Genomic DNA, 16,625 nt, shown 5'->3' with positions numbered 1-16,625 from the left:
GAGAAGGACAGAGTTAATGTTTCGAGACTCTAACCACAAACTCTGTTTCTCTCTCCACAGATGCTGTCAGGCCTGCTGAGTTTTTCCAGCACTTTTTGTTTTTGTTTAAGCTTTTCCATTCCTGCTTCACGTGGTATTAAAAATCATTTTTAACAAGGCAATTTCAAAGCTGTCAGGCAGTTGAGCTTTGACTTTTGTTGAGTGCAATGGGACAGGAGGTTGTGCAGGTCCGTTGGCTGTACAAGCTGTCCAAATACATAGGAACATTGGACTTAGGAGCAGGAGTAGTCCATTCGGCCCTTCAAGCCTGCTTTCCCATGCAATAAGATCATGGCTGATCTGGTTATGGTTTCAACTCCACTTCGCCATCCTCCCCTCCACCGCACCCCCCCAACCCATTACCTCCCCCCCCCTCCCCCCCGCCTAACCCTTGACTCCCATGCCTATCAAAAATCTAACTCAGCCTTGAATAAAGTCAGTGACCCAGCCTTCACTGCTCTCTGGGGAAGAGAATTCCACAGACTAACAGCCCGTTGAGAGAAAAATATTCTCCTCATCTCCGTCTTAAATGGTAGATCTCTTATTCTTAAACTGTGTCCCCTGGTTCTAGTCTCTCCCACAAGTGCAAACATCCTCTGGGTATCTACCCAATCAAATCCCCTCAGGATCTTATATATGTCAATAAAGTCACCTCTCATTCTTCTAGACTCCAATGAGTATAGGCCCAACCTGTTCAGCCTTTCTTCATAAGTTAAGCTCCTCATCCCAGGAATGAGTTGAATAACTGCTCGAGCCACTCACACCCTCCAACTAAACCCTCTCTCCAGTAAGGATCACCTTGTTATCTTTCCCATGGCTTTTTTCTCTAGAATGGAGAAGGCCAATGATAACGCTCTTTAAAATTTTGAACAATTTCCACAGGGTAGACATGGAGAAGATAATTCCACTTATGGGCAAGTGCAGAACTAGGGCTATAAAACATAAAATAGTTACTAATAGGTTCAGTAAAGAATTCAGGAGAAACTTCTTTATCAAGAGAGTAACTAGAAAGTTGAACCTGCTGCTACATGGAGTAATTGAGGTGACAAGCAGAATGTATTTAAGGCAAAACTCGGTAGATATACAAGGGAGAAAGGTTTAGAAGGGTATGGTGATGGGGTTAGATGAAGTAGGATGGGAGGAGGCTTGTGTGGAGCCAGTTAGACCAGTTGGGCTGTTTCAGTGCTGTAAATGCTATGTGATATGACCACGTGAAGATTGCATGTTGCCTATCAAATCGATGATACCGTTCCTGCACATGGTGCTGACTGAATTGTTCAACACAGCTCCCATCAGATTCTGTTTTTGCACTGCTTCCCCTTTTTCCAGGACATCAGAAACTTCCCTCGTGGCCAGCACCTCGGGTGGTTCAGGACTTCATGGGGCCTAGCTTTGAACCGACTGACATGAAGCGGATTGGCCCCTGTCAGTGGGAGCTAATTTTGAGTGCATGAGGTTGAGCTGAATGGAGGTACCTGGATTTGGGGAGTTGAGGGCGTGTTGCTTGCTGGACATTGGGTTTGACCACTTATACCAGCTAACCAAAATAATCACAACATCTTGAGGATGTGCGTTGCTGATAGAGTAACCATTTTACAGACAAGTATAACAGAAAGAATAATATGGCAGTAGGAGAGCATTCAACCCTTTGTGTCCATGCCGTAATAGTCAAAGGAATTTAGCTTTAAGGCTACAAAATCCTGAGGTGCAGAAGCGGTTAACTTGAGTCTGTCCAACAGGGTGGAGTCTGTTAACCCACCTGTTTATTTTTGACAATTCTATTTGTGAAGTTTAACTTGTGTCTGTTTTTCACTCATAAGCTTGTGGGTGAAGACAACATGGCTCACCACAGTAAACAGGTACAATAAAGAGAACGTTGCTTCTCCAACATATCCCAACACTCAAACCCACCTACCATCAAAACACCCAACCCATAACGTACCAACATATTCATGCCAAGCTCTCATCAAACTACCCGAACTCACTAACCTCCCTCAACACACTCAAAACAAATTCAAAATGTCTCCACCCTAATCCACTCAAACTCAGCTGCATAAAAACATTAAACCTGCCTACATTCTTGAGCGGAGACGTCACTGGTGAGGCCAACATTTATTGCCCATCCCTAATTGCCCTCGAGAAGGTTTTAGTGAGCCACCTTCTTGAACCGCTGCAGTCCATGTGGTGTAGGTACACCCACAGGATGCGAGTTCCAGGGTTTCGACCCTGTGACAGTGAAGGAATGGTGATATTGTTCCAAGTCATGATGGTGGGGTCGCAGGTTTGGGAGGTATTGTCGAAGGAAGATTAACAATTTGCTGGAGTGCATCTTGTATATGGTGCACACTGCTGCCAATATGCGCCAGAGATGGAGAGAGTGAATGGTTCTGGTGGTAGATGGGTCCCAGTCAAGGAGGCTGATTTGTCCTAGATGCGTTAAATTTCTTGAGTGTTGTTGAAGCTGCATTCATCCAGCCAAGTGGAGAGTATTCCATCACACTCCTGATTTGTGCCTTGTAGATGGTGGGCAGGTTTTGGGGAGTCAGAAGATGAGTTACTCACCACAGAATTCCCAGCCTCTGACCTGCCCTTGTAGTCACAGTATTTATATGGCTGGTCAAGTTCAGTTTCTGGTCAATACTAAACCCTAGGATGTTGATGGTGGGGGATTCAGTGATGGTAATGCCGTTGAATGTCAAGGGGAGATGGTTAGAGTCTCTCTTGTTGGAGATGGCATTGCCTGGCACTTGTGTGGCATGAATGTTACTTGCCATTGGTACTTACCATTAACACAGCTTAGCACACCCAAATTTCTCCTCAACGCACCCATATCTATTCAAACTCACTTCCCGACGACATGACCAAACTACTTCACACCAGCAAATTGAAAGGCAACTCACAACACTCCCAAACCCATTTGAATCCACCAATCACCCCTCAACTCACCCAACCCACATCATTGCGAACTTATCCAAACTCATCTCTCACCACTGCACCCACGTAAGCCCTGACAAGCTCTCTCAAACCTACCACTCACTAACTTACCCGCTTTAACTTCTAGCTTGCCAATGCAGCCTAATTTTAAAAAAAAAATTCATCCATGGGATGTGGGCGTCGCTGGCTAGGCCAGCATTTATTGCCCATCCTGAATTGCCCTTGTTCAGAGGGCATTTAAGAGTCAACCACGTTGCTGTGGGTCTGGAGTCACATGTAGGCCTGGTCTGTCAGACCAGGTAAGGACAGCAGATTTCCTTCCCTAAAGACGTTAGTGAACCAGATGGCAAAAGCTTCATGGTCATCATTTGACTTTTAATTCCAGATTCTTATTTGAACTCAAATTCCACCATCTGCCATGGTGGGATTTGAACCCAGGTCCCCAGAGCATTACCCTGAGTCTCTGGATTACCAGTCTAGTGGCAATACCATTACCCCACCCCGTCTACCCCACCCCCTCCCTCTAATCCAGCAGTATGGGCCTTTAACTGATTGGTATGGTTTGCACATGAACATAGGTAGCGTTAAAGTTAGGACCGCACTCCATGTACTTACATCCACCATCTGCTGGACATGCTTGCTGACTGTGACAGCATCAAGCTTTGGGGCAACACCAGAGGCCCAATCGACAACCACGGGTGGCTTGCAGGGAGGGACTGACTGGAAGCAAATAGAAATGAGTAGACTACAGCTGATCAACTGGACTGAAATTAGTCAGCGAATGGTGCGGCCAAACACACATTTCAGAAACATAATCTACCTCAATTTTCTCCTCGGCTATGACAATGGGCAGACTTACAAAGATCGTGGGTATAAAATAGCTAACATTTTGGAAGATCAATTTGTCAGACCGAGAGGCCCCATTAAAACAGCTTCTAAGAAAAAAATATTGAGATATACCAAGGCTTATAAATTACAAGGAGATCCAACCAGTTACCCTTATACGCTAAATTTCCACACTTATTGAGGTCTGTCAGTTCTCCCTTCTCCTTGTGTGTGGGGAGCGGCCATTTTGTGCACAATCCCAGTTGCCATGACAACAGGAATTGTGATGCAGATTATGGAAGAAGGTGAGGACTAGCGTTGTTTTGGCCCCTTCCATGCCCTCAGGGTGCCCCCAGTGTGCTTCACAGCACAATTGAGTACCTTTGACTTGCAGCCATTTAGGAAAACATGGCAGCCAACTGGTCCCACAAACACCAATGGGGTAAGTGAGCAGATGCTGTGTTTTAGTGCTGTTGGATGTAGGGACGCCTGTTGGCCAGCACTCCAGGCCCCTTCTCTTCATTCAAGCAGTGCAGTGGGACCCAAGGGGGCCTCAGGTTAACATCTCATTTGAAAGGCAGCATCTTTGACAGTGCAACTAGGTGCTCAAGTCTTTGAAATTGGGGCTTGAACTCATGACCCTCTGATTTGGAGGTGAGCGTGCTAACCAAAGTCAGCATCTCTATCCATGTCTCACTTCATGTTATGTCAAAGCTGCTCTGTAAATGTAAGTTGGCCTCGTTGCAGGGACCACAGAGCACTGCCTGGTATCTCAACTTGCAAACCACAGCACCACTTGCCATAGCTGCACAAGATTATCACGGCAATGATAGATTTTAATTTTCCATCTGTTCACAGCACAGTTTTCACAGTGACTACCACACACTTTCCACGTCGCATGTTTCACTCACACTGTGCAGCTAGACCATGGAGGAGGAGGCCATTCAGCCCTTCAAGCCCATTCCATCATTCAATGAGATAATGGCTGATATTCAAACTGAATGCCATTTCCCTGCACTAGCCTCGTATCCCTTGATCTTTTTAATATGTAGAAATCTATTGATCTGTCATGAACATATTCAATGACTGACTCTCTCCAGCCCTCTGGAGTAGAGAATTCCAAAGATTCACTGCCCTCTGAGTGAAGAAATTCCTCCTCATTATCTCAGTCCTAAATAGCCTGCTCCTTATTCTGAGACTGTGTCCCCTGGTTCTAGATACCCCACCCCCTCCCAGCCCAGCCAGGGGAATCATCCTTCCTGCATCTACCCTGTTGAGGCCTGTGAGAATTTTGTAGAGACTTGATATCAAGACTTGGATCTTCCTGGTTGTGGGACTTATTGGGAGTCTAGTTAACAACTGAGCCATAGAGGGAGCAGGGCAAGGGCAGAGGAGGTTTACAATTGCCACCCTAATTTTTCATCATCACAGGACTAGTTAACTCCTTCAACCAGTATCCACATACTCCCTTAATTTTTAAAAAAATTCATTCATGGGATGTGCGTGTTGCTGGCAAGACCAGCATTTGTTGCCCATCCCTAATTCCCCCTAGACCATTTCAGAGGGCAGTTAAGAGACAACCACATTAATGTGGATCTGGAGTCACACGTAGGCCAGACCGGGTAAGGACAGCAGATTTCCTTCCTTAAAGGACATTAGTGAACGCAATGGGTTTCAATGATAATCCAGTAATTTCATGGTTATTATGAATGAGGCTGGCATTTTATTCTAGATCTATTAACTAATTGAACTGAGATTGATAAATTTTTGTTGGGTAATTTGTGTTAAGTGTGATGGAACCCAGGAAGATAAATGGAGTCAAGATACAGGGCAACCATGATCTGATTCAATGGCGGTGCAGGTTCAAGGGACTGAGTACCCACTCCTGTGTCCACAATAACATAAGAAATAGGAGCAGGAGTAGGCCACAGGGCCTATCGAGCCTGCTCCGCCATTCAAAGCCATCATGGTTGATCTTGGCCTTCAACTCCATTTTCCCATCTGCTCCCCATATCCTTTAATTTTCTGAGGGACCAAAAATCCGTCTATCCCAGCCACAAATGTTTTCGACGATGGAGCATCCACAACCCTCTGGAGTAGAGAATTCCAAAGCTTCATTCACAACCCTCTGAGTGACCCCAGGTCTAAGCCTACAGTAAAGTAAAAACAGTAAAAAAAATGATCAGGTTTCTATACCAGGGAAGAAATTAGATTTCATGGAACATTCTGCGATTGCAAATTGTGGAGCAGGAAAAGGAATGAAAGTTTAGATGAAGCCTGGGGTTGAATTCAGAAGTCCGGGGCACTTTTGTGGCATGCAATATTCTCCAATCCCTTGTGTTGCTGTCATTCATACTCCTGTATAACCTTCCTATATATTGATATGCTCCAGCCTGCTCACGAGGGGTTACAATACTTCCCATTTATCAGGCAGTGGCCTCCAAATATCTTCATGTAAAGTTCTAGCACAGGTTGTAAGCTGTAAAGCCCCGAGGTCTGTCTGGGCTTCTGCCCACCTCCTGGGAGAAACCCCTGGGGGAAAATTTTTCCTATGGGTGGGCAGGCAGTTGTGGGGTGGGGGGGGGGGGGTGTGCGGGCATGGAACCGTTGCCACCCGCGATCGGCTGCACGCTGCCATTTTACACAGGCGGGTGCTACCTGTGCGGGCAGGGGGTGGGGGGATTTGGGAGGGAGTAGGCTGAGTTCGGGGCCTATGCTCTTTCCTGCATGAGCGCCGAAGAAGCGCTTCACTCTCACTGAGACACGGAGCTGCCTCAGGGAGATTAAGTTGATAATTAAAACTTTAAAAAAAAAATAAAGGATGATTTGAACATGTTCCCCAGTGTGTCACATGAGCTGGGACATGTTTGTCAATTTCGCAAAACTTATTTACCTGTTTTGTGAAACCTTCAGGAAAATTCATCCCGCCTGAGGATGAGGTTTCCTGAAAAACACGGAGGCCGCTTGGGCTCTTCGCCTGCCCCCCACCCGCCCACCCCCAACCCCATCCTGAAGGTTGGACGGCCAGTGTTATTAACAACGGTTGATTGCTTTGTCAGTGGCCTTAATCGGCGCGCTCCCGCCGAATGGGATCTCGAAATGATGAGCGATGACGTAGGAACGCGTGCCCGACATCATCGCGTGACATTTTACGCACCGACCTGTCGCCCCCCCCACCCCCCCAACGCTGACGGCAATATTCTGCCCCGGAGTTATAACGTGAGTGGCTCATTTCCCCCTGGGGATTTGTGGGAGGTCTGTGTGAGGCGAGGCCATGGGGTCCTGTATCTTTCCACCGTATTTCTGTGAGTAGATCGGGAAAACCCTTGCGCTGCTTTCAGAGGCTCGGTCTTCCTCCATCATTTGGGCCGACTCGGATTGTGTTTTCTTACCACTGTCCGGTGAGTCTTTGGCTCCTTTGTATAGGACAGCTCATAGATTTCGTCTTCGGTGTAGTACAGGTCAAGAGATAACTGAAAGAGATGGACAAAACCATTACAGCAATGACTGGGTAATTGCACAGTGTTCATAAAGAGATTGAGGAAGAGTAGGAATAGACTGGATGCTGGGAGGGTCTTCATTTCCCAGAGAGTATTGAGCCTCTGGAATACATTGCTGACTGGTGTAGCGGGTACTTTCTCTCTTCCTAGCGGTCCCTCGAAGTGAGGAGGGTGGTTGCCAATGGCACCCATGGCAAGAACTCACGTGTGGAGTCTTTTCACGTGGGGAGGCTGTTGTACTGCAGCTAGCACATGGTACTGGCTAACCAGGAAACTCTCCTGCTCTTACCACCAATCGGAATGATTTACAGACTGACGGTCAACATGCGTGACCACACCACAAATGTACCTTCCATGGCCATCAAGTCCTGGGCTGGGTTTCAAACCCAGAGCTTTGGGCTCAGACATAGGGACTCTACCCACTGTGCCACAAGATCTCTTATGGTGGGTGCTGACTCTGCCTTCAAGAGGAAGTTGCACCATTTCCTGACTGGTAGAGAATATATCATATTGATCATTCATGTCTGCGTTACCTCTAGACTCAACTACTCCAACACACTCATACATTCTACCTTCTGGGAACTAGAGGTCATCCAAAACTCTGCTGTCTGTGCCTCTCCATCAAGTCCTGTTCCACTATCATCTCAGCGCTTGCTGACCTACAATGGCTTCTGGTCAAGAAATGTCTCGATGTTAAAGTTCTTATCTTTGCTTTCAAATCCCTCCGTGGCCTCACCCCTCCCTATCTCTGTAATCTCCTCCAACTCCACAACCCTCCAAGATATCTGCAGTCCTCTAATTCTGGCCTCTTTGTGTATCCCCAATTTTAATCTCTCTACCACTGGTGGCCGCGCCTTCAGTCACCTCGGCCCCAGGCTCTGGAATAGCCTCCCAAAGCATCCCCCGCCTCTCTAGCTCACTCCCCCTCCTCAAAACCTACCTCCTTGACCAAGCTTTTGACTTTACTATCTCCTTATGTGGCTCACTGTCATGTTTTGTTTTGTAATGCTCATGTGAAGCGTCTTGGAGGGCTGAAGGGAGATGGGAAACTTTTACCCAGCCACTGCGTCCCCCCCCAGGCAGGCTCGGTGGATCAGCTGGTTTTGTTCAGCCCCTCACTTTGGTAAGTTTGTATGTCGGTGACTGGTCTTAAGGAAATCTTAAAGAGATGAGCAAGGGGACAGCTCTAACAGCCTCTCGTCTTACCAAGGCTAAGCCAAGTGGTCAGGAAGGCTGTTATAACAATCTGCTCATAGGGATAAGACATGGGGTCAAGAGGATGGGGTTACAGCAATGACTGGTCTTAAGGATATGAAAACAGAGAGCCTAAATGTTCCAGGCATAGCGGGTGGGATGGATAATTTGACAGACCAATAATAGGTCCTCTGACTTCAGGTGGGAGTGTCAGGTCCAGCAGCTGGGTAGGACTGGAAAAACCCCGCCCATGGTCAGCAGTGGCCGGGTCAGCAAGGAGAACCCAGGCGGCTGAGATGGTTTTCAAACTCAGGTTTAGGGCGAGGATTATTCTCCTATCACAAAACCAAAAATACCTGGAAAAACTCAGCAGGTCTGACAGCATCTGCGGAGAGAAATCTGCTGAGTTTTTCCAGGTATTTTTGTTTTTGTTTCAGATTTCCAGCATCCGTAGTATTTTGCTTTTATCTTAGTGATTATTCTCCTATGTTGGCTCGAGGGAGGTTGGGTGTTTTTTTCCAATCTTTGGTTCCAGGCAGGACTGTGTCGATTTTAACACCTCTCATCCCTGTTTTCAAATCTCTCCATGGCCTCACCCCCCATCTATATCTGTAACCTCCGCCTGCCCTATGGCCCAACAAGATACCCGCTCCTTGCCCTTACCCCGCTGTGGGCCTTCAGCTGGTGAGGTCCTAACAGGAATTTCCTCCCTAAACCCCTCTGCCTCTCTTATCCACCCTGGACCATCCTTAAAGCCTTATCTATTTGAGCAAGCTTTAGTTCACCTGTCCTCACACTTGCTTCTGTGTCTCAGTGTCAGACTTTGCCTGACAAACGCTCGAGTGAAGCACCTTGGGACACTTTACTACATTGAAGTTGCTACTTAACTACACTTTGGGCAGAATTTCTCTCTCGTCAGGCGAGCACGCATGCACCCGACCCGAGCGAGAGTAAAATAATGCGCGATGACATCGGGCAAGTGTCCCGACATCACCTCGCACTCCCATGATGTTTCGTACGACAGGCCCACATGAGAGACGGTAGCGCACCCACCCACAATTAAGAGGCCTATTAAGGCCCTCGATCAATGAATTAAATCTGATTTTTCGCTGCTCGTCCAACCGTTCAGTTGGCGGGCAGATGAATAGGCCAAGCGGCCTGTGGAATTTATCATCAAACCTCATCCACGGGCGGGATGAGGCTTCCAACAGGAATTAAAAATAAAGTGAAAAGTGTAAAGAGGGATGTTTGAGGACCCTGGGTCTATACTCGATGGAGTTTAGAAGGATGAGGGGGGATCTGATTGAAACTTACAGAATACTGAAAGGCCTGGATAGAGTGGACGTGGGGAAGATGTTTCCATTAGTAGGAGAGACTAGGACCCGAGGGCACAGCCTCAGAGTAAAGGGAAGACCTTTTAGAATAGAGATGAGGAGAAACTTCTTTAGCCAGAGAGTGGTGAATCTATGGAATTCATTGCCACAGAAGGCTGTAGAGGACAGGTCATTGAGTGTATTTAAGACCGAGATAGATAGGTTCTTGATTGGTAAGGGGATCAAAGATTACGGGGAGAAGGCGGGAGAATGGGGTTGAGAAACTTATCAGCCATGATTGAATGGCGGAGCAGACTCGATGGGCCGAATGGCCTAATTTCTGCTCCTATGTCTTATGGTCTTAAAATGTTGAAGTCATTGATAACGTGTCCCTGCTCAGGTGACAGGGCCGCATGAGGGGACGTGTTTTCAACATTTTCAAAGTCTTTATTTATGGTTTTAAATATCTTCAGCCCCCTGAGGCAGCTCCGTGCCTTTTGGGAGCTATCAGTGCGTGCTCCTCTGCTCCCGTGCGTGAGGGAACTTCCCGTCCTTGCCCTCTTTCTGCCCCCCAACACCGAGCGCTGCACACGTGATTCACGCTAGCTGGCCTTTAAGTGGCAGGCCAGGGTGAAATCGCGGCCGGGGCCCGATCGCGGGCGGCAGGTCAGTTTGGCCCCCACTTCCAGGCCCGCCCGAGGTGAAAATCCTGCCCTTTGTTGTTGTAGCGGGAATCTAACTCTTGACAGGGTCAATATGTCATAGGGTAATTGAGTCATAGGAACACAGAAGGAGGCCGTTCGGCCCACCAGGTGCATGCTAGCTCTGCGCAGAACAATCTAGTCAGTCCCATTCAGAAGTGGCCCAATGAGAGGGCTATGTATCCACATAGGCTGCCGGTGAATAAAGGCCCATTTATTAGCCTAAGGGCATGGAGACACTTTTCCTAACTTATGTTTGTCAAATGCCTGAATCTAAAACCAAACCTAAACCCTTTCCTGTATCTGAAGGTGTTTCTCCTCATTTGAAGGTAGGTATGACATTTCCCCTCTTGTTCCCCAGAAGGAAAATACAGTTTGGACCAATACCCTTATTTCCCAGTTTTTACTGGTGTTCCATTCTAAGGTATACAAGACCAGTTCGGACCAGTACTCTTATTTCCCAGTTTTTACTGATGTTCCATTCTAAGGTATACAAGACCAGTTCGGACCAGTACTCTATCTTCCAGTTTTTACTGTTTTTCCCCTCTTGTTCTGGAGTTCCTGGGACCTTGCACAATAACGGCCCAAACTGGATACTTGGATGTTCCTGAGAGAGGAAAAGTGGTGCCTTTCTCTCCAAGTGTCTTCACAAGGATTTAACTATTGCAGGTTTGGAACACAGTCACAACTCTGACACTCCATCCTAAGTGAGACTGGTTTTATAGACCAACAGCTCAAGAATTAGTTCTTGAGGTGACTGTCTTGTTCATGCTTCAGATTAACATCATCATCTTAGGGTTTGGCTCTTAATGTAGAACCATCAGATCCAGAGGTCAGTTTGACTCATCCTCCAGCAGGTACCATGTTCTAAGAGGGCATTGGTGACCATGGACTTCCAGTGGATTGGTCCATGATTATGCTTGGCAAAGTACTGCAGTGTTTGCTCTTGCCCTCTGCAGTTTGGCTGACCAGGAAACTCTGCCTCTCTTACTGCCTGCCATCGGGTGTATTGGAAGGATCTACAGGCTGATAACCAACCGGTTTGGCCACATGATGAACACACCTTCTGTGCCATCAAGTCCTGAAGTGAGACTTGAACCCAGAGTTTCTGGCCCAGAGATAGGGACGCTACCCACCGTGCCACAAAGCCTCCTGACCATAACCCCTTACCCTACCCAAAACCAATTCAGTTTTCAGTTGGCACCAGTGGCCTCTTTGTCTAAAGTTTGCTTTTGCCAGCTCATAACTAATAATCAGCATGACAAATAACTCATAACTAGAGTATGCTGAATAAAAGAGACATGCTATTGAGCTTTTCAGCTTTCACTCAGCAGAACAGCAATGCAAGATAAACCAATAGTGAAGGGGCCAACAATTTATACTGCATGGCAAGAGTGTGCTGATTGGTTGGCAAGTGGATTCTGATTGGTAGAGGCGTTGCCATGGAGGATGCAGCAGAGGACAGTTAATTGCCTAGCTTTTGTTCCAAATTCAAACTCGGCAGATTGACTCTAATTGGTCAAGACATTGCCCTGGGGATTGAACCAGGGAATGGCTGTCCTCCAAGTTTTGATTAGTTGGAAAAGTCTAATACGTGGACATGCTCCTTCTGACCCATAACTAATGTATCATTTAGAATTATTACCAACCCAACTATGTACATTTTGGAAATTTCCTGGTGGGAGACACTCAAATTCAGACAGAAAGGAAGGATACTTCTACAGGTGTATTCCTTGGATGCAACAACACTTGCATTTATATGGCATCTTTTCAAGCTCCCCAAGCCAGTTGACAGGTGCGTTATCAGACAATGTTTCACATTGAGTCACATAAGGAGCTATGAGGACAAGTGACCAAAATCTTGGTCCAAGAGGTTAATGACGAATGCTAGAATTGATAGAGACATTCAGAGGCTGACTCTGCTTTGGGTTAGTTAAGATTGGCCTTTAGTCATCAACTTGCCCATCCAGGGCTGAAAGTCTAATATAGTGGACTCACTGTCAGGAGATGTACAAGGTCCTTGTTGGCTTCAAATGGCGGCGTATTGCCCTGGATTTGGATCAGCTCTGAGATGCGGCTGAAAAGTTGCTGAAGCTTGTTCAGGTTTATCTTCTTATCTTCGATATAGTCCGGCAGGGCCTCATTCAAGAAGACGAGGTCCTTCAGGTGGACCCCTAGGATGGGGATCTTAAACCCTGTACATTCACTGAAGACACGGCGATAGTTGCTATAGTTACTGCAGGAGGAGAGAAGCTCTGTCATCTCGTTCAATGTCTGCGTTGGAAAGAAAGGAGCAGGTTATCAGGGGAAGTGACCAGTCACCCACAGAGTTAAGAGCTGGCATTAGAATAACAATCACCCACCCATTCATAACAAAACACATATTCCAGTTTGCTTTGTCTCTTCCCTGAAGGTAGAGGCACTTGACATGGTAAACGTACATGGTAGCTAGTGGTCTTCTGGCATCTTGTGTAGGGGACCATATATGAACCTAGTGAGGGTATATATGTTGCTTAGGAACATCAGGACAGATGTAGGTTCAGCTTCTCAAACCTGCCCCACTATTCACTGAGATCGTTACTGATTTGTATCTTATCTCCATCCACTTACATTGACTCCACTCTTTTAGAACCTTGTCCAACATAAGTCTACTGGCTCCAGGTTTATGAACATATGAACATGTGAATTAGGAGCATGAGTAGGCCATTCAGCACCTCAAGCCTGCTCTGCCATTCAGTAAGACCATGATTGACCTAATTGTAATCTCAACTCCACATTCCGCCTGCCCCCGATGACCTTTGACTCCCTTGTTAGTCATGAATTTATCTACCCCTGCCTTAAAAATATTAATTGACCCTGCCTCCACTGCTCTCTGGGACAGGGCTTTCCAAAGGCTCATGATCCCCTGAGGGATAAATATTCTTCTCATCTCCATGTTAAATGGGAGACCCCTTATTTTTAAGCTATTTAAAAGGATTAATTCAGCAATTCCGCCACTTTTGGTGGGAGACTTTCACACTTCCACCATCCATGGCTAGTTTCCTAACCTCACTTCAGGGTAATCTGGCTCTGATTTTAATGTTACATCCCCTTGGGCCTTGACTTGCCCACCTGCAGAAAGGGTTTCTCTCTCTATAGCTTATCAACTTAATCAAAATCCTAAAAACCTCCATCAAATCACCCCTTGACCTTCTGCTTTATGTAATCGCTCCACATGATCAAACCTTTGATGCACTGTTAACATTCTGGCACTTTGATGAGGCTATTTTTTTTAAAAAAATTCATTGGATGTAGGCATTGCCAGCTAGGCCAGGATTTATTGCCCATGTTCAGAGGGCATTGAGTCAACCACATTGCTGTGGGTCTGGAATCACATGTAGGCAAGACACATAGATAAGGACAATAGATTTTCCTTCTCTGAAGAACAGCAGTGAACCTGGTGGGTTTTTACAACAATTGACAATGGTTTCATGGTCATCATTAGACTTTTAATTCCAGATTCCCATTCCGTGGTGGGATTTGAACCGGGGTCCCCAGAGCATTACCCTGGGTCTGTGGATTACTAGTCCAGTGACAATACCGATACACCATCGCCTCCTCAGGAATAATTTAATGACATGGGGTTCATATCTGGCATCAAGCAGCATTCCCTTCACGACCCAGAGCTGGAAGGTCAATGGGGAACAACGAGGAGCAGGAATGCTGCTTGATTTTCCCAATGACACTGAGGCCAAAGCACCTTCACTATTGGCCTGACACCAGCTAACTCAACCAGGCCAGAGGCCTGACTTGTGATTTGTATGGCTCTCAATTACACACCATGTTGTGACTAAATGCACTGCGGCATCAGAGAAACAAATCTCCCCCATTTCCACTTTTGGGGGAAAAAAAATCAAAATAAACAAAGTCCTCGGGCTGAATTTTCCTGGTACTGTGAGGACAGGTTTGGGGCCCCAGGTTAGCAGGTGTGCTGGTGCCAGGAAAGTAGTGAGAAACACTCAGGATGGTTTGCCAACACCGTCCCACCTCTGGCTGACTCTCCTGGGAGCTGCCAGGGAAATAGCCAAACAAGGCCCAAATCATCCCACATCAATGGAAGCTTCCAGGTGTCGGACAGGGCCCTGGGCTGAGTCCGGAGCTTGTAAACTACATGAGGGAGCCTCCAGACAGCAGATCAAAGAGTTAGTGGAGACTCTTCCCAAATAACCAATGATGGAGCTGCGAGGCTCAACATTCCTTTGGCTGGTTTGGGTGGGTTTACAGCCACAACACCTCTTGGGTCTTTTTTTTTAAAGTGTGTTGAGCGTACATTTGGGAGCATCTCCATTTTGAGGCTCCCTTGTGGTCACCTACCTCCCTCAGCAGCACCCACCTTTCCTCCAACGCTGGGGACCCCCCTCATTGGGCTTTCCACATCGCCATCCCGGCCCTCCATCCTTAATCGGACAGGGAATGCAGAGACAGCCAATTAGGAGGCCGACTCATGTGAGCGCTCACTGAGGCCACGACCCACATGTGGTCCCCATGCCCAAGGGAAAAATCAGGCGTCTGTGTCATTGGCCAAACATTTCCAAGCCAAGAGGTCACAAGGGTGACCTACACCCGCACCCCACCCCCTACACCAATAGCACTCTGGGATTGAAGTGTGGTGATCTATACCTGCTACTGCCCTCAGCTGAGATCACGGCCTTGCAGGGCGGCTATGAACTGAAGCCTTGTCAGTGCATGGCACAGTGCTTTGCCACACAGCAGGCCCAATGGCAATGCTGCGCTTTGGCAAGACTGGGAAATACTTTTGGTAAACCCTATTGATCTAATGCTGCATCCGGACAAGGACATGGATCATGTGGAGTGGCTGCTCCAGCAGAATGATTATGCTCTTCACTGAAGCAAGTGTTTTTTTCCTTTACTGAGGAGAGGGTGCTGGAGTCAAGAATGTCGTTGTTGCCCGACTTAAGACTTTGGCATTGTGTGAAGGATTCACTGTGCAAGATCACTGTGCATCAAACTCCTGTAATTAATGACGCCAGTGGGCAAATGACTCTAATCTGAAATAAAAACGGAAAATGCCGGAAATACTCAGCAGGTCATCCAGCAACTGTGATGAGGTCCAGAGTTAATGTTTCAGCTTGTGATGACCTTCATCAGACTCTGATCTGAACCTGCTAAATACTTGTGCAACCATTTGCTATCCATTCCCGACTCAAACCTCTCTCAGATTTGGACAATCGTAGGATCTTACAACGTGGAGGGAGGCCATTCGGCCCATCGTGACAGTGGCAACTCTCTGAAAGGCACCTCAATTAGTCCCACTCCTGCTCTTCCCCCTGTAGCCCTGCTTACGCTTCCCCTCCAAGCATTAATCCAGTTCGCTTTTCAAAGTTACGACTGAATCCGCTTCCATTTTCATCTCAGCCACTGGATTCCAGGCCACAGTAACTTTCGGAGTAAAAAGAATTTCTCCTCATCTCCAACCCCCTGGCTTTTCTGTCAAAGATGTCCTCCAGGTACTGACTCTTGTGCCAGGTGGAACTAGTTTCTCTCTATCTAATCTATTGAGAGTTCTTGAAGGGTTTCAAAATGATATTGTGGAAGGGTGAAGCACCTTGAAAGGAGGAACAATTTCAGTGCTGCCAACCTCAGCGGGTAATTTTATTGCATTTAGCCACGACTTTTACAGAGCTCAGTGTGACCCATTCTGTAAGATCTTCACTGTCATGGTCTCATAGCAAATCCCACAAGGGGCCTGTAAAGCACCGTGGCACAAATACTGATAGGATTCCAACATCAAATCCAAAATCTCAACTGCTACATTGACACGCCCGTGCACACACTCCCACAAGTCCACAGTAACGTACTCAGGGATAGAAAGGTTTGTTTAACAGTAACAAATCCCCCTCCCACATTAGAAAGTCCTGTCATTAATGGTTATTAATTAATTGCAGTGCGAATCTTCATCAGGTGTCAATTGGTCCGTTATTTCTGCCCTGGTTGGATTTTCGATGCCCAATGGGGGCGGGACCGGAGGGGGCAGAGTGAAATTTCCTTCCGTTGCCCAGTATGCCATCTTTCTGGCGCCGTTCTGAGCAGGAGCCATTTTGGAAATGCAACAAGGGGCC

At 47.0% G+C, this 16,625-nt stretch overlaps 1 protein-coding gene across 2 annotated transcripts in view; it reads right to left on the bottom strand.

Annotated features, from left to right (window-relative positions):
• The window catches only part of LOC121272539 (RAS guanyl-releasing protein 1-like), a 178,410-nt gene that overhangs the window by 39,478 nt on the left and 122,307 nt on the right, over positions 1 to 16,625 (bottom strand). The window contains exons 9-11 of one of the 2 annotated variants that reach the window (XM_041179160.1): positions 12,505 to 12,780; positions 7,191 to 7,271; positions 3,589 to 3,693 (exon numbers count right to left, since the gene is read on the bottom strand). In XM_041179160.1, coding sequence (XP_041035094.1) covers positions 3,589 to 3,693; positions 7,191 to 7,271; positions 12,505 to 12,780 — 462 coding nt within the window. The remainder of the gene's footprint in view (positions 1 to 3,588; positions 3,694 to 7,190; positions 7,272 to 12,504; positions 12,781 to 16,625) is intronic. The other variant, XM_041179161.1, reaches the window with a different exon arrangement.

Source organism: Carcharodon carcharias, chromosome 34 (assembly GCF_017639515.1).
Source record: "Carcharodon carcharias isolate sCarCar2 chromosome 34, sCarCar2.pri, whole genome shotgun sequence".
Taxonomy (NCBI): Eukaryota; Metazoa; Chordata; class Chondrichthyes; order Lamniformes; family Lamnidae; genus Carcharodon; species Carcharodon carcharias.
The sequence above is the reverse complement of the archived record's forward strand: the minus strand, read 5'-3'. Positions and strand labels throughout refer to the sequence as shown.